Genomic DNA, 27,471 nt, shown 5'->3' with positions numbered 1-27,471 from the left:
TTGGGGAATTGGGGGAGAAGAATAGTGTTGGGAAATTGGGGAAGGGGAACAGCCAAGTTGTTGTCCTTCAATATTAGTTGTGGAGGGTGCAGCAAGCTCAGCTCCAAGTCCAGTCACGCCATTCAGCTCAAGGTGCTGTGTTCAATTAGATGCAGGTAGTTGTAGCCACCATCCCATGCAGGAGTTGAACTGGCAGTCTTGTTGTTAAGAGCGTGCGCAGCTCATCTCAAGGTGCTGAGTTCAGTCTTTCGTTGCGGGTGGGCATAGCCCACCATCTCAAGCAGGCAACCTTGTTGTTAGGAGCACGTGCTCTCACCAGCTGAACCACCCTGCCACCTCTTGGCAGCTTAGCAGCTGCTCAGCTCTGGTGCAGCTCACTGGCCCATGTGGGAATTGAACTGGCTATCCTGTTGCTCAGAGCTCACCCTCTTGAGCAAGCTCTTAACCAATTGAGACACTCGGCTGGCCCCGCCATTAAACATCTTAATTCTACCTCTAAGATACAGTTCTTGGTAGGAAGGTTTTATTGTCATTAATCAAGTTTTTGATAAATTGATAAAAGTATTGATAAAATGTTTGAAAAATTACAGCTCAAGATTACAGCACAGGACTCTGTCCTGTGATGTGCTATTAGAGATCTCTCTTCAGGATGTTGCTGATCAGTTTTGGGGGTTTTGTTATTCAGTTTACCTAATAACATTACTCGGCAGTCTGTGGTTTTCCATCTGGTCATGGAGGATATAATTTAAAATTGTTAAATAGTTTACTGAAATCATCAAATGTAAACTGCAGAGGGTAAGGCAATTGGCAGTTGACATTTGAAGTGTCTTCAAGCCAACACCTCATTCTCAAATGGGGATAAGCAAAAATTCTTATCTTCTAGGGGACAGGGCGAGGGGAGTGAAGCAAAACAATAGGCGGCTAAGTCTTAAAGAGCAGAGAGAGTGAGCATGTCCCTAATGTTGTCTACTTCCAATCTCCTCAGATTGGGTTGACAAGATGAAGGTCAATTACATAGAAGGTTCTTGAATTGTTGCAGGTATTCCAGAAGTGCCAGTTAGCCAAAATCCCACTTGACCCTTGAATGTTGATTGAAGAACCAAAGGGACCTGTGCATTTGTGGTTCTGAACTTTGGTTGAGGAATGTGAAAGACACTTGAATCTTGTCCTGAACTGAAAACACAGGTGGACAAGAGACAGGCATTTTTTTTACCTTCCAGTTTTCCTTCACTATGGGTTTGATGAAGAAATGTGACTTTTTAAAAACAATGAAATTGGAGGATGGTATGGGCTTCATCTGTTCACTTTTTAAAAAAATAAATTTTAGTAATTCTATTATTTTCACTGATGAGAAATTATGTCTTTTGGATATAATCTAAAATAACAATTGTCAAGCTACTTTCAGCACTATGAAATTTGAGGTTAGTAAGTTAATATGTTGGAAGATCAGAAAACAATAAGCTGAGAAGAGAACTAAGATTTTCAAACTTTCAGATGACATTCCATTTATGAAGCTTTATGTTGCCATAAACTCAGCAAGAAACTTCAACAAGTGGTCTGGAATTTTAGGAAAAATTTTCCTCTTATTTGACTTTGGTTCTGGTGATTGATTTTTTTTTTTTTAAGATTTTTATTGGGGAATTGGGGGGATGGGAACAGTGCTGGGGAATTGGGGAAAGGGGAACAGACAAGTTGCTGTCATTTTGTTCTTCAGTCTAGTTGTGGAGGACGTTGCTTCACTGGCCCAAGTTGGCACCATCATTGCGCTCTTCTCTGGCGAGGCAGATCAGTCGCCGGCTTCTGGACGGCCGCTCACTGCGGCTGCTGGCCGCTCACGCTGGCTGCTGGCTACACACAGTAGCCCGTGGCAACCTACTGCCACAGGGGCTGCAGCCTACGCCGTCGCCGGCGACTCATGGCAGCCCAGCTCCAGGTTGAGCTGTTGTTCAGCACCTTAGCTGTAGAGGGCAGTGTCACTGGCCCTCATATGTGGGATCCGAACCGGGGCCCTCTGGCATCCCAAGCGAGTTCTTAACCATCGCGCCACTCGGCCGGCCCACTGGTGATTGATTTTGGTAAATTACTTTGTTAGTTGCATTCATTTCTAGTTTTTTTTTTTCTTTTCTAACAGTTGAGTTATATCTCAGAGGGTGTTGCTGGTGGTGAAAGGGTAGGGATTATTTGTCATTTCAGTGGTGAGCTAGTTTGGATGATTTTACTGAAAGTTGAAGTTGACTATGTTTATCCAGAAAGCAAACAATTTTTACAATTAGGGCATACAGATGTAATTGGGAGTGTTACATCTAGCTGTTCCCACTGTAATGCGTTGATTAGAGCTGTTTCAAGAATCCTTCTCAGGAGCAGCCCAAGTGCTATATAAGTGAGGAAAATACAGTCATTGTATTTTCCATCATAGTGTGTCATTGCACTTGGTTTTCCTTACATAATTATTTATGCTTGTGCTTCTACGAGGATGTAGATTCCAGATCTCTCAGTTACAGAAGTTGCTGTGTCACAGTTTGTTTGAGCACATATGTGGTGTATGTGAGGAATGGGCACAGGGGCTCAGGAAAATGGAAACTTGTTGTATGTGTTTATCATTTTCTTGAAAAAAAAATTGGGCCCAAGTTTGTGCTAATTTTACTCATGAGAGATAAACTATAATTTGTTTCTAAATGTTAATGTTCAGAAGAGTCAAGAGAAATGGTTATACCCTTTCAATTACTTTTGCAGTGAATTTGTTATTTCAGTGTTCTTAAATTATTAGCTTTTTCCATCCCATTCACAATAGCAGCAGTGTCATAAGTAAGTATAATGAACTTCTTGAAGAATCATATCTCTTGACCAATAGAACTCTTGTCTCATACTTTCTGAACTCCTTAGGACAAATGGTATGTAATTATGAGTATCTTCGCTGAGGATGCTCTTCCTTTCTGTTTGCCACTCTCACCTCCCAAATTATGTTAATTTTTAAGAATATGTCTATATTCCAATATTCCAATTAACATTCATACATTGTTATGTGAATTGTACTATAATATATGCTCAATAAATATTTGTTACTGATAAATACTCAACAAAATGTTGAATAAAAAATTTTTTTGGCATTCTTATTTGTGTGACATACAATAATACTTGTGAAACAGTAATTGAGTTCAGTGGGTGTGACTGCTAGATATTCTTCTCAGGTTCTGTAGTTGGGCACAGCTTCAATAGCTTCTGACCCTGCCTAGTTGTAGGATTCCCCTGGGAATCAGATTATACATAATATTCCAAGGCCCCACCCCAGACCAGCTCAGTCATAGTCTCTGAGTGATTTGTATCATCAGACAAGTGTGGGAAACCTGAAACTAGGGAGTCTGTTACTCGGAGCTTGATCAATATGTAACTGCATATTGGTACACAGGAAAGATTTATGGCTGTGAATTAAGTTGATAGTTTCCATTTATTTCTAATGCTGGTCAACTCCAATATCAGAAGACAATGTTACTCTGATATGCTCTTTAAATTTTAGCTTATATGAGAGTTCAGTTGAAATATTATACTTTTAATATTATCATTTATTGAGCACTTACCATTTGCAAAGTACTCTTTTAATTTTTTCATGTATTGACTAATGTTAGAATATAGAGGTGAAATAATTTGCCCAGAGCCAAATAAGTAACAAGTAGGAAATCTTGGCTTTGAATTTAAGAAGTCGGATTTCAGAATTTGAACAATTATCCACTGGAATATATTGCCTATAGCCACCAGATGCTACATACTTATTAATGTGTCAGACACTACTATACTAAGCGCTTCATAGACTTTAAACTAATTTACCAATCTTATGAAATAGGGTTAAGAAAGGCAAGGTTAGAGAGATTAAATAATTTGCTCAGAGTTACCCTGTTAGTAAGTGGTAGAACCGGTGTGGTTCGAAGTTGGGTTGGCTCAACTCCAAAACTCTGTGCTTTTAACCACTATCCTATATGCAAAAGTGATGTTTTGAATGTGCTGATTTCTTGTCATCTCTTCAATATATATATATATATATATTTTTTTTTTTTTACAAAAATAATAGTTACTGGGGATTTCTGGAAGATAATTATATAACACTTCAATGTGTACATTAAACAATGCCTACATTTAACAGCTACGCTAAAACACTTCAATGCTGATATTAAATTTTAGAAGAGATTCTGAAATATGGAGTTCCTTGTTTCAGAAAGAGTTTTAAAGAGTAAATTCATCACTCTGTTTCCTGTTATAGACTAGCTAAAAGTAGAGCACAGGATTAACATTCTTTTAAGAGATTCTTAACCCTATGTTTTTTAATATTAAAAGATAGTGTAGTTGTTGGATACTTAAGTGTTTTGTGAACGTTTGGTAGAAGTTTAATTTCTTTCATTTGAGCATTAAGTATTTCACACATGTGCATTTTGTCAGAAGCAAATGTTTTTCTTTACTTTTAAATGACTTATAAATTTATTTTTACACGTTTATGAAAGATTTAGTTTGAGTGGCTTCTCTTTTTCCCTCTTATTTGTCCCAAAATAAAGGTGAAGTGTTAATTGGTTTTAATGGCTCTTTCTACTACCTCTCTGTCTGGGACTTCTAAGGAAAGGTGAAGAATTGGAGAAAAACTTATGAAATTTGTCTGGGGAGGTGAGAAACTTTAATGCACTTGTGAACCAGCACACTTCTTTTAGGTAATACTATTGCACTATAATAAATATTGAAATCTAATTTTCACTCTTAGACCTAACCTTTTAAGTATATTAGTTAATATTAAAAAAGGAATTTTCTGAAGGAAAATGCTTACTAAATTCCTGTACCCAGAGAAGATCAGCACCTGATAAACTAGGAAATAAAAACGTCTTGTTTAAACATGTTTATAAATCCAGAGAATAGACCTCCTTCTCTCTCATTTTATTTTTTTAAAGAGCAAAGGCATGCTAATTTGAATTCACACCTAGAAAGGGATAGACTGATTATACAATTTGCTGTTTCACTTAAACAGAAGACTGTAGTTGCCTGAGACACGTACCTGGCTGTCAACACTCTCTCTTTCCCAGGAAAAATGATTCCCACCAGCAGAGACCAATTCACCTGAAACACTGTCCCTGGTGTTCATACACTAAAACACTTTAATAATTAACTTTGATTTAACAAGTAACCATCTAGATATTTGTTCTTAAATCACAAATATTTTATTGGGATTCTGGAAAACATAAAGAAGGCTTTTACCATTTTAACAGCTTTAAGATAACAAATCTTTTTTAAAAAATTGTTACTCCTTACACTTTTTAGCTGTTCACATTCCTACATGTACCTTTACAAAAGGGCAGCAGAGTAATGTAATGAGCCTAGACCTGTGTTGGGAAAGAGGGAGAAAAATATGCCTTTATTGGTATTTGTTTCTGTAAAATCAGTGCAGAAAACAGGGAAAATAGAAACGCACACAATTCTGTTTATCTTGCTTCCCTACTTCCCATTTTTTGTTACTCTATGTTCAAATGTTAGTTCTAATATCAGATACCAGGCAGATGTTTCTTCATCATCAAAGGTGAAAATAAAATTTACTGGGCGTATACTAAGAGCCAGGTCTCAGTTAAGCACTCAACATAAAATATATTATCTGTTTCTTTCAATTACAGAGGAACTATTATTATCCTATTTTACTTAAGGTGAAAGAAACTGAGGCTCAGAAATGTTGGTTAAATTGCCCAAGGCCATATCCCAAGTAAGTGGCAGAAACTGGATGTAAACCCAGATCTTTCTAATTCAAAGACAATGCTCTTAATCATTGTCTCAAATATCAACTGTACATGCAATTTAATAGAGCATTCTAGTATATGTTGTTTACACTTGGGTTCAGCATTTCACAATGAAGAGAACAATATAGAAAAGACAGGAGAACTGGAGTTAAGATCCTTGCATTTGGAATCCAGTGGTTTTTTGAAGTTCCAACTCTACCTACCATTTGTACTGTGTAATATTGGGTGAGTTGCATAATCTGTTTGACCTTCCATTTCTTTTGTGCACTGGGAAGTAAAGGAGATAATGGATGTGGAATGCTTAGTAAATTGTCCCCACTAGTTATCATGAAAATGGTGATTAATATTCTATATTGGTTTACAGTTTACAAAGAGTTGTGTCTCAGATGATACTTAGTGATACAACCCTTTGAAGCTTATTCATTGTTTTGTTCATTCATCCAACAAATATTTTTTGAGTGCCTGTCAGGTGCCAGGAATTGTTCTACAGGCTGGAGTGATTTAACAGTGAAAGGTTAAGAAAAAAATTACTTGCCTTCATGGGGTTTGCATTTTAATGGGGAATATGGATAATAATATATAAGTAAAATATTTTGTGTATTAGATAATAACAATAATAAATGTAACATTTAACTCTTGTATGGTGAATGCTAGAAACTGAGCATAGCTCAGTAGTTATATCCATATTTTGATTCATAGACTAATGTTTTTCCATTATGGAATTTAAAAAAAAATGTAAACTAGTTACTTTTTTTCAAATTTTATAATGTTTTTAAACAAAAAGAGGTTAATTTTTTATTTAATTGTTAGTACACATCACCAAAATTCATGAAATCTCTTGCAGCTAAGCCCTAAGAGTCTATGACATGTTGGGTAAAAGCATGGAATGAATGTAGATTTCTATCAGTATTTATGTACTCATATGTCTGGTAAGAATACTCTGAATAAAGCGTTTCAGTAATTCAAAGATTATTTAAAAAATAATTAATTACTAAAAATCATTAAATAATCTTGGCATTTCTTTACCTTTGTAGACTAGGTAGTTGTACTCATGGGTTATTACTATGTGTCTCAGACTCAGCACTGAGCCTGGGAAAAGCTTCAGTGTCTGGCCCTTCCATTCTGGCTGTTAGAAAACACAAAGGGATCACGAAAAGGTGTTGTGGTGAACTCAAATATGAAGATTTGTCTGCCAACTCTGTTTAAATTAATTGAAAGCTGCAAGAAAGATAAGAATTATTCTTAGAGTAGTTTATAGCTGTTAAATATTGACCAGAAGTAGGTATTCAGCATCATGGGACAGAGCTCTGTAAACCTGAGTAGAAAAAATCACATTTGACCCTTAAAATGTTTTGAGATTTAATCCTAAAAATGTCTTCTAGTTGTTATCTCAGGAAAAGGCAATATTTTTCTTTTTTTCTGGAGGTAAGCTCCTTTTTAAAGAAGAAACATTTCTGCTCACTATTTAAAACAAGTGGTTAAGAGCTCAAGCTTCAGTAGTGGACAGAATGCTTGTTCCACAACTGATTAACTATATAACTTTAAGAAAGATGCCATTATAGTTCCAAAATATACCTGGCATTTTTTTCCCCCTCTTTCTTCTCGCTGCTACTGCTACCCTGTTCCATATTAGTCATTCTTCTCCATACAGTGACTGGGGACCTTATTACGCTTGAAATCTGGTAGTCTGATTGTCACACATCATTCTCCTCTTCCTCCTCCTGCCCTACCCTAGAATGAAGTCCAGACTCCCTATCTTGGCCTTGGCTTACAAGACCATTCATGATCTGATCCAGCTTTGCTTCGCTGATCTCAGCTCTGTCTTGCTCACTGAGCTTGAGCTCTCTGACATTTTTTCAATTCCTAAATTCATTAAGCCGATTCCCTACTTGAGACTATAACACTTCCTGTTGCCTGTACTCAGAGCACTCTCTACCTCACTCTTCACATGGCTGACTCTTAATCCCTCAGGCCTTAGGCTTTCGCTTCCCACCCTAAATAGGTTCTCCTGTAATGCACATTCATAGCACCATATTTTTCCCTTCCATGACACTTGTCACAATTTTTCACTTTATATTTATTTGGTTAATATCTGAATTACTGCCTCCTTCAGCTATAATCGCCATCTCTTTTTGGTTCACCTCTGTATACCCAGCCCTATGTATAATTATTGAGTAGGTACTTAATAAATGATTGCTAATGTTGAATGAATAAAATATCTCTATGAACTTTCAAAGCCTTAATTTGCTCATCAGAAAAATATAGATAATAATAATTCCTATCTGTAAAGTTATTGTATGAATTAAACGAGATTAAAATGTATAGAACTTAGCATGTTCTTGACCAAGTCCTCAGCTAGTGGTAGTGTCTGCAGCAGCAGCATGGTCACCAGACACTTATTAAGCCCAATGTGCATGTAAAACATTGCTAATGTTTACAGAACATATTTTTAAAAGAGAATTTGTTAGACTTTTATTTACCTTGTATTTACTATGTTTTAAAAATTATTAACATTGATCCTCATTACCGGAAATTAAAATGTGGAATTCCAGCAGCGATTCCATGCCTTTTAATGGAACATTCATATGAACTAGCCCCAGCTTTATAATGTCACAATTATCAGAGCCATGCTGTACATTCAGAAGGGTAATTGCTTTGGGTAGTAATTTCCTAGACTACCCCCCTCTCCACTCCAGCCAGCTGGCATTGAAAAAAAAGCACTGCTTTTGTGTGTGTACACAGTCTGTAAAATCCCATTATCCCCAACTTCCACACCCCTGTGGCTGCATGCTTCCTTTGGAAGCCTCTTAAAAATGAAAAAAAACCAACAACTTTCAAGGCAGCCCTAAAGTTTTTCTAATCTCATTTCACCCAAATATTATAAAAATGAGATGGGGGGTAGGAAGTAGGAGGGGTCCGTAATGTGATTTGTTTACCCCTTCTCCTGTAATCCTATGATACTCGTGGGAAAGCCTGCTAAAAGTTTGTGTGGATGGGTAGAAATATTTCTTCAGTGTGTATTTTGAGATAAATTTCAGTTTAATTCTCTTTTGATGTTCAAAGAATAGAGCAAGGTTAATTTGGTCATTCTAGTTCTTTTTCTTTCACCTGCTCAGGTTGTCTATACTATTTATTTTATTTATTTATTTTTATTGGGGAATTGGGGGGATGGGAACAGTGCTGGAATTGGGGAAGGGGAACAGACAAGTTGCTGTCGTTTTGTTCTACAGTCTAGTTGTGGAGGACGTTGCTTCACTTGCCCAAGTTGGCACCATCATTGCGCTCTTCCCTGGAGAGGCAGATCAGTCACCAGCTTCTGGACAGCTGCTCACTGCGGCGGCTGGCCGCTCACGCTGGCTGCTGGCTACACACGGTAGCCCATGGCAACCCACTGCCACAGGGACTGCAGCCTACGCTGTCGCCAGCGACTCACGGCAGCCCAGCTCCAGGTTGAGCTGTTGTTCAGCATCTTAGCTGTGGAGGGCAGTGTCACTGGCCCTCATATGCGGGATCCGAACCGGGGCCCTCTGGCATCCCAAGCGAGTTCTTAACCATCACGCCACTCGGCCGGCCCTATACTATTTAAATAGGTGTTTCCACCAACATCTCATGACCAACATCCTTTTTAACTGTGATCATCTGTTAGAGTCTTGGGCGCAATGCCCTCCCTGTGCTCTCCTTTTCTGTTTGTGTCTCTTTCTATCTAAGGGTTTGATCTCCTTTCTGGCCCATCTCCTAACTGCTTCCACTCGGCCGACTGCAATTCTTTACTTTTTGGTTCCAACTTCCCATGTAACTGACATTGTATTTAGTATTCTTTCCCTCACCTGTTCCCTGAGGATGACTTTTGCCCTGTTACCTGTTCCATCACTTGTCACTATTTGATGAAACGAGGGGAGGGAAGGGGAGGTATGTGGGATGTAGGTGGGGAGTCCCAAAAACATTTTCCCTGTCTCTGAAAGACCATTTTCCTGACTATGTTCCTGTCACCATTATTCACAAACCTTTCTTTTGAAGTGCTTGCTTTACATCTACATCACCTAATCCCATCATTTTCTCCCTCTTAGTAATCTCTGGGACATTTTCTCAACTCCCCAGGACCTGTTTTATAAACTTCACCTTCATACCAACCCTTTCCATCTTTCAGAGTGACTTTGTAGCCCTTGCTGATGACACAGCCTTTTCTTCAGTCATTTAAGTCACACTATGACTTGGACCACACCTCTTGTGCTTCTCAAGTTTTCTTTTTTCCTCCTATGAAATATGCTCCTTATCCTCATTGTTGATTCCTATCTCTGTAGTGCATCTTCATTCCTTTGGTCAACAAACATCTGTCCTGGGATTCACTTCCTTTTTACACAGCTGACCAAGATCCCTTCATCCCCCAAACTTCCTAAAGAGTAGCCTTTTTTTTTTTTTAATTTAACTGGGGAATTGGAGAAGGGGAACAGCCAAGTTGTTGTCCTTCAATCTTAGTTGTGGAGGGTGCAGCTAGCTCAGCTCCAAGTCCAGTCACCATACGGCAGGCAGCTCAGGGCAGCTCAGCTCAAGGTGCCGAGTTTGATCTTAGTTGCGGGTGGGCACAGCCCACCATCCCATGTGGGAGTCGATCCGGAAACCTTGTTGTTAAGAGCATGTGCTCTCACCAACTGAGCCATCCTGCCACCTGTTGGCAGCTCAGCTGGTGTGCAGCTCACTGGCCCATGTGGGAATCAAACCAGCGACCCTGTTGCTCAGAGCTCGCGCTCTTTACCAACTGAGCCACTGGGCCGGCCCAAGAGTAGTCTTAATCATTGTTTCTGTTTTGTTTATCTCCTATTATCCTGATAGCATCCTAGAGGCTTTTGCCTCATGTCTGTGCTGAGGCTGCTTTCCATATCCCTGAAGGGCTCCTCCTCTTCCACATTCACCAGTGTCCTCTTCCAAGTCTACATTCTTGACTACATTTTTGACATCTTCCTTTTTTAATATTTCTATTTCCTTGATTTCATAATATTTTATTCTCATGATTTTGCCTTCTTTGTGACTCCCATTTTTGTTGTTGTTCTTTTTTGTTCTCGGACTCCTCTTCCCTCTTCTATCCCTACAAAGGGCAAGCATTCCTTTGACTCACATCTTTTTCTCTCTCTCTGCTCACTTTCTGTTGGTGATCTCGTCCACTCTCTCAACTTTAATAATAACCTATTAGATAGGGATTCCTTTTCTTGATACTGAGGATCTGTCCCCAGACCCTCATTTCCAGCTTTCTGATAGACATTCCCAGAGGGATAACATAAAAGTATCTTAAACCTAAGGCGACTATAATTTATCACCTAAACGGGGTCACTATAGAAGGTTAAAGAGGGCATTATTAATAATTATCCAGTGTAAAGCTGTATTGTGCATATGGTCATCTATTCACACTTAATATGTACAAAATACTCTGAAACTTGTCTTTCTAGTATTTTCCCCCATTATTAATTGCCTCACTAACATTCTACTTGCCTGGGCTGAAAATCATCATCTTCAATTCTTATTCTTTTCTTAGTTTCCAATACCTAGGAATTCTACCTTTCCTATATCTACTGAATTACATCCTTCCCCCCACCCCTCCACCCCAAACCCCTCCCACTGTTCAGGCCAGAAGAAATAATGCATAACCTTCTAACTTGTTTCCTTACTTCCAGATACTCCTCGTCCACCCTTCATGCAGAATTCTTTATGTTTACAAAATGTCCCTAAAGTGCAAATTGTTTAGACACCTGCCAAAGAATATCATGCAGGCTTCTCACCTTGGAATTCAGTACATTACAAAGCCCGACATTAAAAAACAAACAAAAAACAACAACAACGACGACAATAAGCCTTTTTCAGCCTTCCCTCCTTCATGGACCTGTATTTCAGCTAGGCTATTGGCCGTTCCCCAAACACTTCCTAAATCAGTGGTCTTCAACCTCATCCAAATCACCTTTGGAATAAAAAAATTAAGAAAAAAAAATTTTATTTAAATGCCCAACCTTAACCTGGGTGATTTAAATTTAGTAGGACTATATTGAGGACTGCTTATCTTTATAAAAGCCTCCTCACATGATCCTGACCAAAGCCAGCACTGAGAAACATGGCCCCTATTTTCCTATCTTAATGACTTTATCATTTTCTCTCTGTGGCCAGTATCTGCTTTTCTTACTTTCCCTTTAAATACCTTCACATCGTTCAATACCCAGCCCTAATTTTACCTCCTTCATGAGGTCTTCCTTGATCCATCCAAACAGATGTAATTATTTCTTCAATAGTGTAGTCATAGTAAACTTTCATTAGGTATATGTTTATGCCTTACAACTGATAGACAGCACACTTCTTGAAGGCAAGCTTCTGCTATTTATAATAGAGAAGACACTCAGTAAAGGTCATTGGCTGTTGAGATTATTTGTAGGACTTTGGAGTTCTTAAGTGATTGCTAAGTATGAGTTATTTTTTGCTAATGTAACCCAAGCCTAAAAGCATAAAATACAGTAGTTTTAATTTATAAGACTATACTAAGATTTGCTAATCATGCTAAGTAGGAGAAAGGAATTAGAATTTTAAATGCTGCTACTGTTTTCAGCAGCAGATGGGCTAATATTAAATTTAGTGGTGGATTGGTTTCTTTAACACCCACACTTCAGGTGTTTTAAAGCATGTGGGTCTCTTTGGCTTCCTCATGAAAACTGTCATGTTGGCATGTAGCTATAAAATGTGCTTTACTCAGAAACTGTAGTTAGTAAAGCAGTCTTTTACTAGTTCCTTTGGCACAGGGGAATACTTTTAATAAATCAGAGCAGTGTTGTTTTTAGTAGAGAATGAGAGCATTAACACAGTGATTTAATGCAGTTATAAGTGGCTGCATCCAAAAACAATTTTTGATTTTGTCAAACATTCATCAAGGGAGTGATTTTTCCCTTTTGAAAAATCTTCCCCAGTTGTATTCTTGTTAAATCTGAGTTTTATATTCAGGGTTGGATTTTTTTTTCCTACAATTTCTTCTGTTAGTGCCTGATCAATAAAAATTGTGAACATTGCATTTGGGATATATGCAAATGTATCTGTAATTAATTTAGTGCCCTTTAAGGTGATATGTGTTTTGTTGTTCTATTGAAAGGATATATATTTTTTCAGCAAGGAATTTGGATTTCATAGCAAGCATAGGTAAAGAATAAACTTTTATTCAGTGCTCTCTATTTGCTGGTATAAAACGTATTCTGATTTATCCCAGGTAAAATAATTAAAACACATGTATTAGAACACACATAATATTTTCTATGGTCATGAAAGGTATACTTACTGGAAAATACTCAATATAATCTCTTGGCTTTTGGCTTTTTATGGACTCACGGGTTTATAGGGACTTTATGGAGCCCTCCAGCCCTTTCCCTGACTTCAGGAAGAACTGTAGCTGAACTACTCAGAACCTCTGGAAGTAGTCAAATTTCTGTCAGAAAACGTTTTCTATATTTAATGTTAATCTTATTTGTCTTTGCTAAGTTATTCCTAGAAAACAGCTAACCTCCATAACAGGAGTCAAAAGAGAAAGTATTGGGAAACATATGAAGATGGGAAATGACCGTGAATGAGGTTTCATAGGCAGTTGGAGATATTTGTTAATACAGTAGAAGCAGTGATATCTAGCAAACCTCTAGGAACTCATGGCTAACTTTTCTTGACCGTAACAGTAGTAACTTTATATTTTGTTGAATGTTGTACAGTCTCCATGCACATCATCTCATTTAATCCTCAAAACAACCCTATGAGTTGAGTGATATGAATAGCTCCATTTTATAGATAAGGAAGCTAAGCTAAGAGTAAGTGTTTTTTTTTTAAGTACACACCTAGTGAGTGGCAGATCTGAGATTTCATATCCTCTGATGCCAAATTATTGTACCAAAAAGCTATTTAAAAAACTACTAGTTTTTTCAAAGACCACCTTAAAAAGTATCAGTCCTGGCAGTAGTATACAAAAGTCTGTAAGGTCCCAAAACCACACCTAAAGTTTTCTGTCAATGGAGTGAATAAGGAAAATAAGAGGAATCTAAAAGACTGTTAGGTAATTAATTTATGCATTAAACACTGAACTCTTTGAAGTAAAATGATACACAAGATCAAGATATTGCTATTTTTTTTATTTGTAGCCAATGTTTATTTTTATGCCTAGAAAAATACATAGGGGTGCTTAGGACTATAATGTGCCGGGCAATTTGCTACTTTAATGATAGTAACATAATCCCGAAAAAGCAAGCACGATTATTTTGTACTTTTTTTGTTTGTTTTATTCAGCAATAAGACCATAATTTTTCATATTTAAGGAAGTATGAAAAATTTGTCAAATTTTAAAAGCTGAATACATGTAGCATTGGATCAAGGCACATACAAGACTGGCCAAAGGGCGTACAATGCACTTTGGTTTTTTGTTGGAAAAAAAAAATATGGCAACAGAAAAGTGATGTGGTTTTTAAACAAGTAATAGCTCATAATTCAGTAGGAAGCTAGAAAGAAATGTTACATTACACGTTCATTATGTAATATAGGGAAAACTGTGACAGTAATGGGCAGTAATCGTGATCGTTGTGAAAGTAAATTGAGCATTTATGTACAGTGTTAAAACATTTCACATAAACCAGATCTAAATTTGATTTCTAGTATTTATTTTTCTTTTAAATTCTCACTTATTTAAAGTCCTACTTTCTCAGCATTGTTGAGGGGAAGTTCTTATGGTTATGCTACCTTTTTAATATGCATAAGGTTTTTTGACATCCTTTATGATAAAAACATCATAAACAGTAACAATTGTGTCTTTAAGATTCACTTTTCAAAAACCAGGATGGTATAGGCAAAACCAAAATGCAATTCTGGTATTTTTGTTCATTATTCTATTCAAGTCTAAGTTTTTATGTTTTCCTAAGTACAGATTTCCCCCCCTAACTTGGAAACATGCTTACTTCATTTTTTTGTGTGAAGTCCTTTATTCTCAAAGCTTTGTTAACAATGGCTTTAACTGACTTCACACTACTTTTATGCCAGCTGATGTATTCAGTCCAGAAGATATGCTTACTTTAAGGATATCTAATTTTCTTAGAGTAAAAATGGAGATATGCAGCAAGTTTGATATTGCCCATTACTTCACATATTTTGATTTATTGAATACCACTGGGATAATACAAATTTAATATTTGGAACATTATTTCATAAATATTTTTTGAAATTTAAGTTTTCTCATAAGCCAGTTTTTTTTTACATTTTATTAATACCAAAGTGAAAAATGGCCTGTGCTTATACTACAAGGATCTCATGTGAACTCAGTCCTGATTGTTCAACACAGCAAGAAAATTCACTTTCACAGTCAACAAGTCATCTTACTCAGTAGAACACAAAGTAAATGGTTTATAACTTCAATATTTGCAAGGAAAATACAGTACAAATTACTAAAAAATACTAAAATATAGAATTGTGTTCAGGCATCTCCACTACATCAATCGCAGCAGTAACCTGAAATTTGAAACTTTTAATAAAAAGTTCTTAAATATAAATTATATGGCAAATGTACAGTACATTGCTTTTTTCAGTCTCTTTTTCCAGTGTTTTGCAGTAGAACAGAGTTCCTACCATCACCTCCCGTAGGTTTAAAAAACCCAAAACACAGTCTGCTGCGAGTCCTCCAGCATCATGAGTGTGAGTGATCTGAGTCTGGAATACCACTGTCTCTGTAGCTTCGGTTACTACTGCTTTCACTGTGATTGTTTTTGTACAGATTCATTCCATTAGGAGGAAATATGGTGTGTATTACAAATTCCTCCTTTGAGATTGGTTCATTGCTTATTGGTAACATCTGAAAAGAAGTCTCCCTGATTTCCAGGATGGAGTTGTCCTTCTTAGTGCCAGCTTCCGCATAGTCATCCTTTCTCCGCCTCCCTTTGCTGTATGCACAGTTCCTGGAGAAGAGCGACCCATTCCTATGAACGTACCAGCACACTAAAGCAAGAAGGGCAATGGTTACCAGGGCCACAGCCCCACCAATGATGGCGGCCAATGGTAAACTGGGGTTTTTGTAAGGTTCTTTCTCTTGCTCTCGATTCAGGGTGGTTGTGGGGTTGTACGTTCGAAGGGGTGCAGTTTCAGTCTCGATACAAACGGGAGTTTCATCAAACAGGTAGAGGTTACTGGTTTCCATGGGAACCATGCAGATTCGATAGGGCGAATCAGGCTCCAGGGCTGTGACCAAGTATTCACTGCGTTCCCCTGTTACGATTGTTTCTGTTATAGATCCAAATGCTGGGCTATGGCCCAGTTTGAGCCAGCTGAGTCTTAAAGCAGTCATAGGTAGGATAAGTTTCCAAGAGATATGAATTGTGTCAGAGGTGACAGATTTCACAGTAATTATAATTGTTTTTCTTGCTGGGCTCCCTGTGGTTCGCTGATCCTTAGTGAGCTTGGGGTTCTTAATGTCTGGTTGTGTGGTCACTGGAGCTGGCCACTGTCCTTGAGCAGGATATACTGTGTTGGGTATTGCAGTGGTTATCTGAATGGTGCTGACAACTGCACTGTCCTTACAATCAAACAGTTCTGCATTGAGGTCCTTGATAGCCATCCCCCGAACTTTTTCTGGGGCTTGGCACATGAGTCCACGCACATTGACCTTCACAGGTAGTGACTGTAACCAGTCACGTACCCATTTCATCTTGCACCCACAATACCAGGGATTGTTGCGAAGAATCAGTTGGGTTATATTGTCCAAGTCATCAAAGATACCCTGAGGTAAATTACTTAGGTTATTATTGGACATATCTAGTCGATACAGCTGCCTTAGATAAGAAAAAGCATTTGGAGGCACCCAATTGATGTGGTTATCTTGAAGATAAAGCTTCCTCAGGTTTGTACCTGGAAGGTTTACTGGTGCAGCAGTCAGGGAATTCCGTACCAGTGACAGTTCCGTTAAGTTGACAAGGTTAAAGAAAACTTTATCACCTAAACCATGGTTGTTCAACAGGTTTCCATCCAAAACCAGGCGTTTTAGGCTAGTGAGACCTTGAAGAGATGGTGATGAAATAGTGGAGATGCGATTATCATCCAAGCGTAGTTCTTCTATAGTCCTGGGCAAACCCCAGGGGATTGTGCTAAGATGATTACGGGACAGGAACAGCAGTCGGAGATAGTTGCTGTCTCGGAATGCCCCCTCTTCGATGCTAACAGCAGAGACAGAGTTATCATCTAAATGCAATTCTTCCAGGTAGGGAATTTTTGAAAGTGAATCATAAGTTATAGTCCTTATGTTATTTTCTTGCAAATGTAATTCTTTTACGTACTTTGGTAGGTTGGTAGGAAATTCATCTAAACTGTTGTGATATAGGTATATTCTTTCTACTTTCAGCAAGTTTTTCAAATCTGAAGGAATCCCAGCATTATTTATTTGGTTGTTCTGAAGGTAGAGAGTTGTAGCATCCTCTGGTATTCCTGTTGGAATGGATGTCAGGAAGCGATCATTGCAGTAAATGAAACCTGCATCACAGCGGCACACAGATGGACAGGATTTAGCCATAACTGAAAGAGGTGCCACCTGAAGGAAGAGCCCAATTTTAGTCCCGATGAGGAAAATGCTCCAGGCTGGGCTGATCATGGTCAGCAGTGTTGAGGTCTTTACACAAGGTAGCTTCAAAGCCCTAAAATGGAGTTAAAAAAATAAAATAAAGAAAGCATTCAGACAGGCATACTTAAGACAGTATTCTAAATAGGTGTAGAACTTGAAACATCGATAATCACTTTTACTATTTTAAGTTTTTTTGCATGCTTAAGGTTTTTACTAGCTAACAAACAATGAACACAATCATATAATTTACCTTGCATGCTTCTGGTATTAAAATAAGTATCATTTGACTTTGAAATGTTAAGTATAATTAAAGTTTTATTGGATATTTTGAAGCATTTTCACAATACTTGATATTAATTTTGTAGCCAGTCACTGGTCATTCTAATCAATTTTTAATTTTTTTCTTAACATTCATAATGAATTGGCACAAATAGCAAGAAAATCAACAGAAATCCTTTTTCATTGACTGTAGGGAAGGAAAGAATTATGCAGCTAACGCATCCAGCTAATCAAAGTGGAAAATTCCATTTCATGTTAAACTAGTTTTTGCTTTTGTTCCCATTATGTTTTGTACTACATGGTTTAATGGCTTCATGTACAGTTTTCATTATATTCTATCTCATGTTTTACAATACATTTATCTTTCTTCAAATTCTAATCTAGATTATGATTGATTCAACTTTCCCCATGGCTGGAGTATTATGGATTCATATTGATCTATTGTGTAATATAATTTCTTCTGCACTTTTAGGTGTTAATTAGCCTTTATAATTTCAGGCATGAAAATAAAAGACTTTAATATTTTTCCTACCTTATTAAACGATGTGAATAAATTTTGCGAGTGAAAATCCAATGCACGTATGTTATTTTCCTGGTGAGGGACTGGGACTTATAAACTCTTGTTTAGTCCTTGGAAATGTTCTTCACTGTTTATTCAAGTAATCCTATTCCGCACACACCTCCAGATCAGGATCGCTGTTGTCAGTGAACATTCCAGCTGTGGTTCAGCATGGTGGGCAAGCTCATTAAAGTGGGGACCAGAAACAATTCAGCTTCCTGTTACTATGTAGAACACATGGCTTCCTATGTATTTTTTTTTCGTTCTGATAGAGTTTCTGTGTGAAGGTTTCTTTTGTGTAGCTTAATTCCCTTAGTGGAAATTGCTTTCTTTGAAATTCTGATTGGCTCTTCTGTTCAATGTGGTCAGAGATAGTGACTTCAGATCCTCATGAAGAAAGCCATTCATGATGCTAAGGCCTGTATAGTAATAGGTTTTTCAGGCAGTTACCCCCCACCTTTATTCCCATCCAGGATTATCCAAGTATAAACTTTGTACAGTAGCTACGTCCTGAGGTATGATTACCTGCTGTGAAATAGCTATTTCCAGCTTTTGCTTCTTGCTGCTTTCTTAGAATATCTGGTGCAGTCACGTTATGCAAGAACAGGTATTCTTTTTTTTAAGAGGTAAAGAAAACTTAATTCAAATATTCTTCGTGGGAAAAAAGGAAGCGTATTAGATTTCCTTTATATTTCTCTTCCTTAAAATATACTGGGTCTGAGCATTTCCTGTGAAAGTAAAAGGTTTTAATGAACTTCTAATAATGAACTTTAACATACTAGAGAAACTTCCTAGAAATTGAACTTCAATTCTTTCTTTAAGCAACACATCTTTCATCAAAACAGTAGATGGTAAAAAAGGGATAAGATGACCTCTTTGTTTTTTACTTCCCATTTTACTTTATAAATAGAGTAGAAGCTGAAGTTGAGATTGTCATCAAACAGATAATTTCTGTTATTGTTAACTCATTATTAGTGTCACGTTGAATTAAACACAGAAGCAAAGCTTCATTTAAGAGGCAGTAAGCCCCTTCGATGGGTTTTGAATTCAGGTCAGGCCAATCTTTAAAAGTTCACTTTTAAGGCTTAGATATAAAATGATAAAGCGTATAAAAATAAAAGGACAAATACTTGTCAAAGAGGTGAGAAAATACATAATAAGGGTTTTTGACAGAAATCCCATGGTAACTTTTTAGACATTTCTGAACATGGTTTTACAAAATTATACAATCTACAATTTAAAGAGTTGAAAAGAATTTGCATTAGAAATTTTTCTTTTGATTTGCTCAGTGCCCTGTTTAATTCTTCTTCCAGGCCTCAATTTTCCCAACTGTAGAATATGAACACCATCACCTTCCATCACCTTCCTCCTTAGAGTGTTTCTGAGAACTAGCTGATGATCTTAAAGCTGTAGCTACTCAGGTGTCCAAAAGTCATAATTATCTTTTCAAGAAACTATAATTTTAGTGTTTTTTTTTAGCAAACTGAATTTGAAAAATCTGTATTTGGAATAAAAAGGAAGCTATTTCAATCTATCTTCTTGGAATTACTATTAGAAGAGCATATGCAAAACCTGACAAAGCATTTCTCTCTGGGTTCAAACACAAACATGCCAATTTCCAATAAGTATTTGATGTTTCTTAGACAAGGCTTAAGCGTGACCAAAGAGACCAGTGATTTTAATGATGACTGCTTTGTCCAAAATACATGAAGATGCTTTTGGTGGATGGGGGAGGTGGGTATGATCAGTATCTGTTATCCAGGGTTACTGGCTCAGGGGCTTTCTGTACATGTAGGAAACATTAGGGTATCATGGAAATATTTGACCCAGAAATTAAGGACTAAAGCAGAAGCAATTTGCTTCTCCCCCAGTAATTACCTAGCATCCAACAAGGATAGCATCTGTTCCAGAATTCAAACACTACTGCAAGTGAATGAATGTTAAACAAGGCCAAAATTTGTGTTTCTGATTCTTTTTAAAAATGTGCTTTCTTTTAGTTTGCCACCAGATACCAGTGCATTAACAAAAGCAAACTTAAAAAAATTACAAATACATTTAATTTATTATTTAGGCAACTTGAAAGAAAAATAGCAGTTAGCAGTTGGATAAAGTAGTCTCAAGTGGATATCGCAAAGTGCCCACAAAGGAAAATTTAAATGATTTATTGTTTAATGTGAGGTTTTACTATGATGCCTTTAGGGCTTTGCTCATTATTGTTGACTTTCAATAGTGCCTTTTCTTGAAAACTGTTGCTTTTTCAGTATGTGAACATGGAAAACCAAGCTGTTGAAATTATAATTAAAAAGTTACTTTAAAAAGTATCTGCTTTAAATGTTTCTTAAGCTTAAAAATTGTTGAACATATAAAATAATTTGGTTAATTTAAGCTTAGAAAACAATTACTTTTGTTAAATTGCATTCAAAACTAATTAAAAGTCACAAGTGAGAACCTGCCTAAAATGTTACCAATAATCAGGCATGTACTCTGAAGGTGAGAAGATGAATCTGATGAATGGGAATTTGAAAATTGTTGCTTGTTCCCCCGTCAGGCCAGCCGAGATGATGTCCAACTGATGATCATAATGATGACCAGAGGTAAAGCTTGTATCTGAACTATGAATAGTTCACCAAATCAAGGTCTAAGAATATATATTGATTTTCACATTTTTAACCCAGAGAAAGGAAAAACATTCTAAATTGATGTGAAAAAAAGGAAGATTAATTTATTTTTCCTGTTTTACAATTGTGAAACTGCTTCCTCTGCTCCATTTGATATGCAAACTCACATTGCCATTAGTACAATAGTGGTAATAATGTGATGTGAGATTAATAGAAAGCCTTAAATCTCATTAAATTCTTGGAACGTGACATTCTCTTCTCCCCAAAACTGCAATAAAACAAAAGGCAAAAACATCAAACAGGTTTCTGTGGAGAGGATACTCTTTCAGACACGAAGATTACCTCACCAGTTCCTACTCCTTTTACCTAAGCTCAAAACAGTTCAATTCATGTTTGATTGTTGTACATTTTATATCTTCTCCTCCCCTTTTTATATTTGAAACTGTAGTCTTAACCAGGTTTTTGTTTTTTGTTTTTTGTTTTTGTTTTCGCATGTTAAAGGCTGTAATGAACTCTCCATCTAAAATAAGCAATCCTACCCCCACACTTAGACTTTCCTTTTTCTGAGATGGCTCTACATGTACACGCACATAGAGACATGTAGCTGACTGTGAATGATGGAAACAAAAATGACCCCCACTGACATGGACACAGTGGCCAGGCTCCCACAACACCGCCTTCAGAGCCTTTATGTCTGCATAGGCTTGAAAGAGACTAAGAGACTGTTACTTCTGAACAAAAAGAAATGGATCTTTTAGAAAAATATTGTTAAAGGGGGTAATTTGGGGAAAACATAAATGGAGCCCTGGTTATTTAAAGGAATGTTTTAAAATTATTTTTTATTTTACTTAAGTATATATTGCATTTAAAACTATAGCAAAAAGATGAAAAACAATCACTTCACTGATAAATCAGGCTTTTAATAGGGATCTTTTCTATTCAGTTTCTTTTAATAAATAAAAATTGTGGAGTTTTTAATGCATTTATAATATAATCAAATTTGTGAAAAGCCTCAAATTTATTTCCATGATACACCTAAAAAAGTATGTAACTAAATAAGGATGCTATAATTTTTTATATATTTTAAGAAAATTAATGCAATTTAGGAAGTTGTATCTTAATAGAAAACTGGTATTTAAATAAAATCAAGGACTTCTGGCAATCTATATGTTTATATGATTTCTTCTCTGTTACTACAATATTTTGGAGGTGGGAGTGTTTGAGATGAGAAGGTATTTTTCATGTTTTGATCACTTAGATTAAGATTACATTATATATTGATATTGTTATATTCCTAAATCCTTTATTTGCTACCTTCGATGTAAATTGATTTAGATTTAAAATCATTGCTCAATTGGTTAAAATCTTAAACCAAGTATAGTTTTCAGATTTTAGTTTTTTTTAATGATTTGCCTGACATAATGATTTCTTAATGCTGAATTTTTAAAAATATTAAATCTAAAAGTAGAATGGCATGTAGAAGTTTTAATCCAAGTTAATTGCATCATTATTTTGAGTAAAAGCTTGAGACTGAAAAAAAACTACATGCTTAATCAAATTTATCCAAATCTGTGAATATTTCTAGGTAATTGGAATTTATACAATCATAGTCTAGTGTATCAGGAAAGTAATTTATTTATGAAGGCTTAAATTGCTACTAGAAAAAGCACAACAAATTATCAACCTGTGAATGCTAAGTCTTTGTAACGACATGGTATTTCAAATAAACTACATATGTGGTTAAACTGAAAAACTGGAGTATATCAGGGTAGTTGATAGTGACAGCAAAATGCTTTCTAAGCAGCCTGTCTGGTAGTTAAATTTTCCACGATCATCAGATTTCAGGAAAGTTCCAATTCTTTTGTTTAATGCCAGGCAAGCAGAAGGACTTCTAACTCTCCTCTTGAGAGTCATGAAGTCTGAAGGGTTTGCTGAGAGGCAGAGAAGCATCATACCTGGTTTTATCCAGACTATATTCTAGCCTGAATAAGTTCTTGTTTTATTTATGCAAAATATGGGATAAAAATTCCAAAGCAAAGGATTTTTACTTTCTCCTTTTGTTACTGGTTCTTTTCCCCAATAGGTTTGTGATAAATGAATCTAATTCTGCTTCATTTATTTTGTCTTGTAAAGTTAAATGGAGCATCTTTAAAACAAAACGAAAACTGAGGTGTTATCTTTCATCATGGTGAATGCTGCTTCCTTTCATAATATTAAAGCCAAACTAATTAAATTAGAGGACCAAGACTTGTAAAAATGAATAAGATATTAATTTAGAGAGTGGTAAAGGTAAGCAGTAGAGGGCTGGGGCATGGGCCATACTTTAAGTTTGGGTTGAACGACTACAATTAAAACTATGCTTGCTTTTGTTAAACCACAAACATTTTCTCATTGCTAACTTGAAACTCCTTTTTCAGTGTTGTAAGTACAATTTGGTTAATGTGCTTAAAATTTCTAATATTCCAATTTTCATACACTAGTACAACAAATATTTGGGTCTACTCTGTGCCAAGCACTGTGCTGGTTGGTGAGATCATGAAATACCTTGTTTTCTCATGTTAGAGTAGCACATTATTGATTTAAACCAAATGAAGAGGAAAAAAAATCAACAACACACAAACTGATCAATCCACAGTCCAGTGGCACACTTTAAAAATGGTGTTTAACCAAATGTGGTCTGTGGGTTTTCTTTTCAAAGTTGCCACGGTAACTTGTGCACATGAAAAGTGAAAGAAAGAACAAAAGCTGTCATTGTCTCATCAAGTGAGAGTAATTTCTCTCTCCTCTTATTTAAGCAGACTAATACCTGGAGAGAGCTTTTTATGCATTCCTGACACTTGATTTTGGGGCTAAGAAGGAGATTATGCATATGCAAAACAAATACAAATTTAGCTGCGTCTCAATTATGTTTCGTTCTTTTTTACTTTTGTTTTCTCTGGAGCTCTTATCAATAGACAAATCAAAGTCCTGAAACCTCTCTTCTGTGCAACGTGAACATGGTTTTCAAGACTGTTTCTTAGTGTGATGTTTTACGGAGTTTAGTGATGTTAATCTGCATTCTGAAACTGGAAAATGCTTTCTGAAATGTTTATCCCTATTTTGGTTCTTAAGAGGATGAGGGTTTTTCCAGAAGACATTTATTGTACAAACCATCTCTTTCTTGGAAATTGTTTTTTTGACTTACGATAAGTTTCTGAAATGGTAGAATGTTGGAAGGAGTTGAGTAACAGCCCTTTTTATGTTCTGAAGAGAAAAACGCAGTTTTGCAAATTAATATTGCTGAGAGATTGACTGTAGAGTTTTTGCCCGCTGGGGGGTGGTACACTCTACCAGAACACTGCTTTCAGAAACTGCAAGTCAGATGTGGGCTGCTGCCGGCCAGTTTTTCTCTGGTTTAATTACAACAAAGCCTCCCGTTGAGAACAGTGAAGGCCTCTGGGGCAAAAGGTGGGGGGTGGGAGGGAAGGGGGAACAAGAGGAAAAGGAGGGAAGAAATTACAACCTTTGAAAATTTACTGAATCTTATTTCCCTTGTTGACTTCATTTATGGTGGTCTTTATTTGACTTTCAACAATTACTTCTAATGCTATTGAAATAAACTAGCTGAATAAAATAATATTTGGAGGGGCTTATTCAGAATTTTTAAGTTAGCTTTGGATCTTGTCATTTAATCACATTCTTTGTTAAGTAGCCCACCCACCTTTAAGAAATGGGGAAAGTTAAGATTTACTGAAATGGCAGTTTTAAACCAATTTTTTAAAAATGACCAGATTTAATTTAATATTTATATGAACACTGGCATATTAAAAAATAAAAAGGACAAAGAAGAAACATTTATATAATATTAATACAAGGCAAGTTCTCTGTTACTGATTTTTGTAGGGTTTAAAATTATTCAAAATAATCCAAAAAGAGGAGGCAGCCTTAGGTTGTGTGGCCAAGAAAAGCACAGACAAATCTCTCTGCAGTGCACTTGCATGTTTAAAGCTGATAATTGTATTTTTCATCTGGAGACACTGAGTGTTCATTACAGTCTTGTGTCCCTGAGCAGGAGATGCTGAACATAATTTGAGTTTCTATTTGATTGGGCATATATAGTCCAGAGAAGAAACTGGGATAAAGATAATTAATAGCTTGCTAACAAAGTCTGACAGCCACAAGATTTCAACCAAATTTATTTCACACTGCTTCACTTAGCTCTGAAAAAGTTTTGATAGAATTGGTGGCTCCTTAATTAACACTTGAAAGCAAAAGAAACCGACCTTCTATTTTGCTGCCACATTCAGTTATGACAAATTTTCTTACTGTTTTTCTTCTTTTTGTAAAAACTTTATTTGCTGCCCACTTATGTATTTCACAAATGTTAATGTTTAGGAAGTATTTAATTGGGCATTTTGAACCTAACCATAGGTGATTTAAAAGGAGAGGGCAGAGAAATGAAAAGCCCAGTTAATAACCGATGGTTAGTATTATATAGGAACACAATATTTATGAAATCATTATGTTTATTCATTCAATAACATCTTTGCGGATTCTTCCACTTGATGTGCTTTGGCAGGGCTCTATTTAAAAAAATTATGTGTGATTTTTATACTTAAATACATGCAGTCACAGTTTTTGTAACCTTGTGTATTTCAGGCTAATAAATATATGTATGTGTTTGTGTATGGATGCGTGTATATGTCGTGTATACATACATATTTGCAAACTAATTGGCATATCTCTGATTTAACCTTCTTATAGAGTAAAGCCTGGCATATCATTATTAATATTGGTAGCAGTGGTAATATTAATATTTTGTGTACTTTTCAAGGATTGATTTCTTTCTTTACTCATTTCCAAGGAGACAAGTATCAGTCATCTGTCACTTTGGGGAAGCCTTACTGGTCCTATCTGAAAACAGACAAATTCATTCTTTATGTTTATGCTGGTCAGGATATTCATAAGCAGTTAGTGGTAAAGGAAAGGCACTGCTACACCTGAAGCACTTCTCTAGTGGCTTTATTCATGTTATTTCCTGCTAATGAAATAATATACGTGTACATTTTAGAGCAGATAGATTTATTAAGAAAATTCGAAATAGCTAATTTTTAAAACCATTTGAGAATTTGATTCCATAATTGCCAAATATCAAGGCTGTTTTCTTTTTAATTCTGAATAAATTAAAAAAATTAATTAAATACCACCATCCCACAATGTAGAGAAAATATAGGCCTGTTGCACTCTTTACCTCAATGTTACAATTTTGTTTCAGATATAATTCACTGAAAATTTTTTCAGAAGATATATTTAACTACTTTTTGAAAGCTTTGCTGTATAAAAAATATTTCTTTCAATATAAGATTTTCCTATTATAAGTTGCAAGTGAATGGATACTCTACATACCCCACTTGATGAGGGCTCTACTCATTTCCCCCGCTGCCACCCAGAACGTGCTGCATACATCAGGCACAGCTACCAGGCTCAGCTTTGTTAGTTTTTCTGAGTAGACTTTGCCAATTACTATGCTAGTCACATACTTCATTTGCCCAAGCAATGGATTTTGGCGTTTTACCGGAGAGGGGATATGGTTTGGAAGAGTCTTTCCCCCTCCTCCGAGTTGAATTCATTAGTTGAGATCTGCAAGCCTGAAATGCTTGAAGCAGCTCTGGCAGGATAGCAGTGCAAGCTTTAAAATCTAGGTGTAGCTGTTAATCCTTACAGAAACATATAAGTCTCCAGGAGTAGCTCGGCTAGCTGTGAGCAAGATGTATGCTTTTCATGTACTGCGTACTCATGGGCTGAGGGATTATTGATTTTCTTTCACAGTTGTATAAACAGAAATCGGTGATCATACCATACATACAGTACACACCAAATTAGCAAGACCTTTCACTTTCCTCTCTGAAAAACATCTGCCCGGTATTCTTTAATATTTAACATTTAACTTTCCAACTTAATGTTTTCCATAAGCCTCCTTTGAATAGCAACTACACGAGGCAGAAAATCGCCATTTACTATTTTTTTTTAAATGAAAGAAGGTTTTAAGAAACTTACTGCATTTGGCTATATAGTCAGTTTTTTCCTTGCTGTACGCACATATTTTGTTCGTACTGATGACGGAGCAAACGTTTGTATTTGGATGTCTCATGGTACCAAGTCATTTCTTTCTAGAGAGTAAAACCAACCAAACTTTCTGGGACAAGCATAAGGAAAAATATGGGAAACACTTACCAGGAAGACGACAAAAAGCAATCCCATATATACTGCCGCTATAGCTGTAATTCCACTGACTTTGAACAGGAGTAATAACCCTCCCCCTTTCCCAAGCTCCGCGTCCAGTCCACACAAAGCCACGGCAGCTGCAGGCTGAGCTTGTCCTGCTTCGGATCACTCCTGCACTGAGGGCTGAGTGAGGGAGAGCGTTCCAGTTTACTGCACGCAGCCCACCTCCAAGTCTGAAGTTAAAGCTTCACCTCGCAGTGGTTGAAGAAGGGGGTGATGTCATAGATGGGCAGGACTTAGCCGAGATCTTGTTCTGTGAGGTAACTAGATAGGCAGGCAGATGAGCTTTGCCAACGCTAGAGGGAGTGAGAGAAGACAAAATGAGGTGCTCAGCCTGCCAAAGCTAGGTGCCATTTGGTTTGTAGGCAGCCTTCTGGAATCTCAACATTTTCTGAAGTT

The 27,471-nt window shown here is 36.6% G+C and overlaps 1 protein-coding gene across 3 annotated transcripts; it reads right to left on the bottom strand.

The window, feature by feature from the left end:
* Nucleotides 1-15,080: 15,080 nt before the first annotated feature.
* Nucleotides 15,081-27,260, bottom strand: FLRT3 (fibronectin leucine rich transmembrane protein 3). Of its 3 annotated transcripts, none has more exons than XM_019635248.1 (3): nucleotides 27,022-27,260; nucleotides 18,164-18,918; nucleotides 15,081-17,425 (listed from the first exon to the last, which is right to left on the bottom strand). In XM_019635248.1, exon 3 carries the CDS (start codon nucleotides 17,380-17,382, stop codon nucleotides 15,433-15,435), a length of 1,950 nt encoding a protein of 649 aa, XP_019490793.1. In that variant the 5' UTR covers nucleotides 17,383-17,425; nucleotides 18,164-18,918; nucleotides 27,022-27,260; the 3' UTR covers nucleotides 15,081-15,432. The 3 variants fall into 3 exon arrangements, with proteins under 3 accessions (XP_019490793.1, XP_019490794.1, XP_019490795.1); XM_019635249.1 differs by having other exon boundaries at nucleotides 18,716-18,918; XM_019635250.1 differs by lacking the exon at nucleotides 18,164-18,918.
* Nucleotides 27,261-27,471: the final 211 nt, after the last annotated feature.

This window comes from Hipposideros armiger, unplaced genomic scaffold (genome assembly GCF_001890085.2).
Source record: "Hipposideros armiger isolate ML-2016 unplaced genomic scaffold, ASM189008v1 scaffold_20, whole genome shotgun sequence".
In the NCBI taxonomy this organism is placed as follows: domain Eukaryota; kingdom Metazoa; phylum Chordata; class Mammalia; order Chiroptera; family Hipposideridae; genus Hipposideros; species Hipposideros armiger.
Note: the sequence above shows the minus strand (reverse complement) of the source record. Positions and strands in the feature narration are given on the sequence as shown.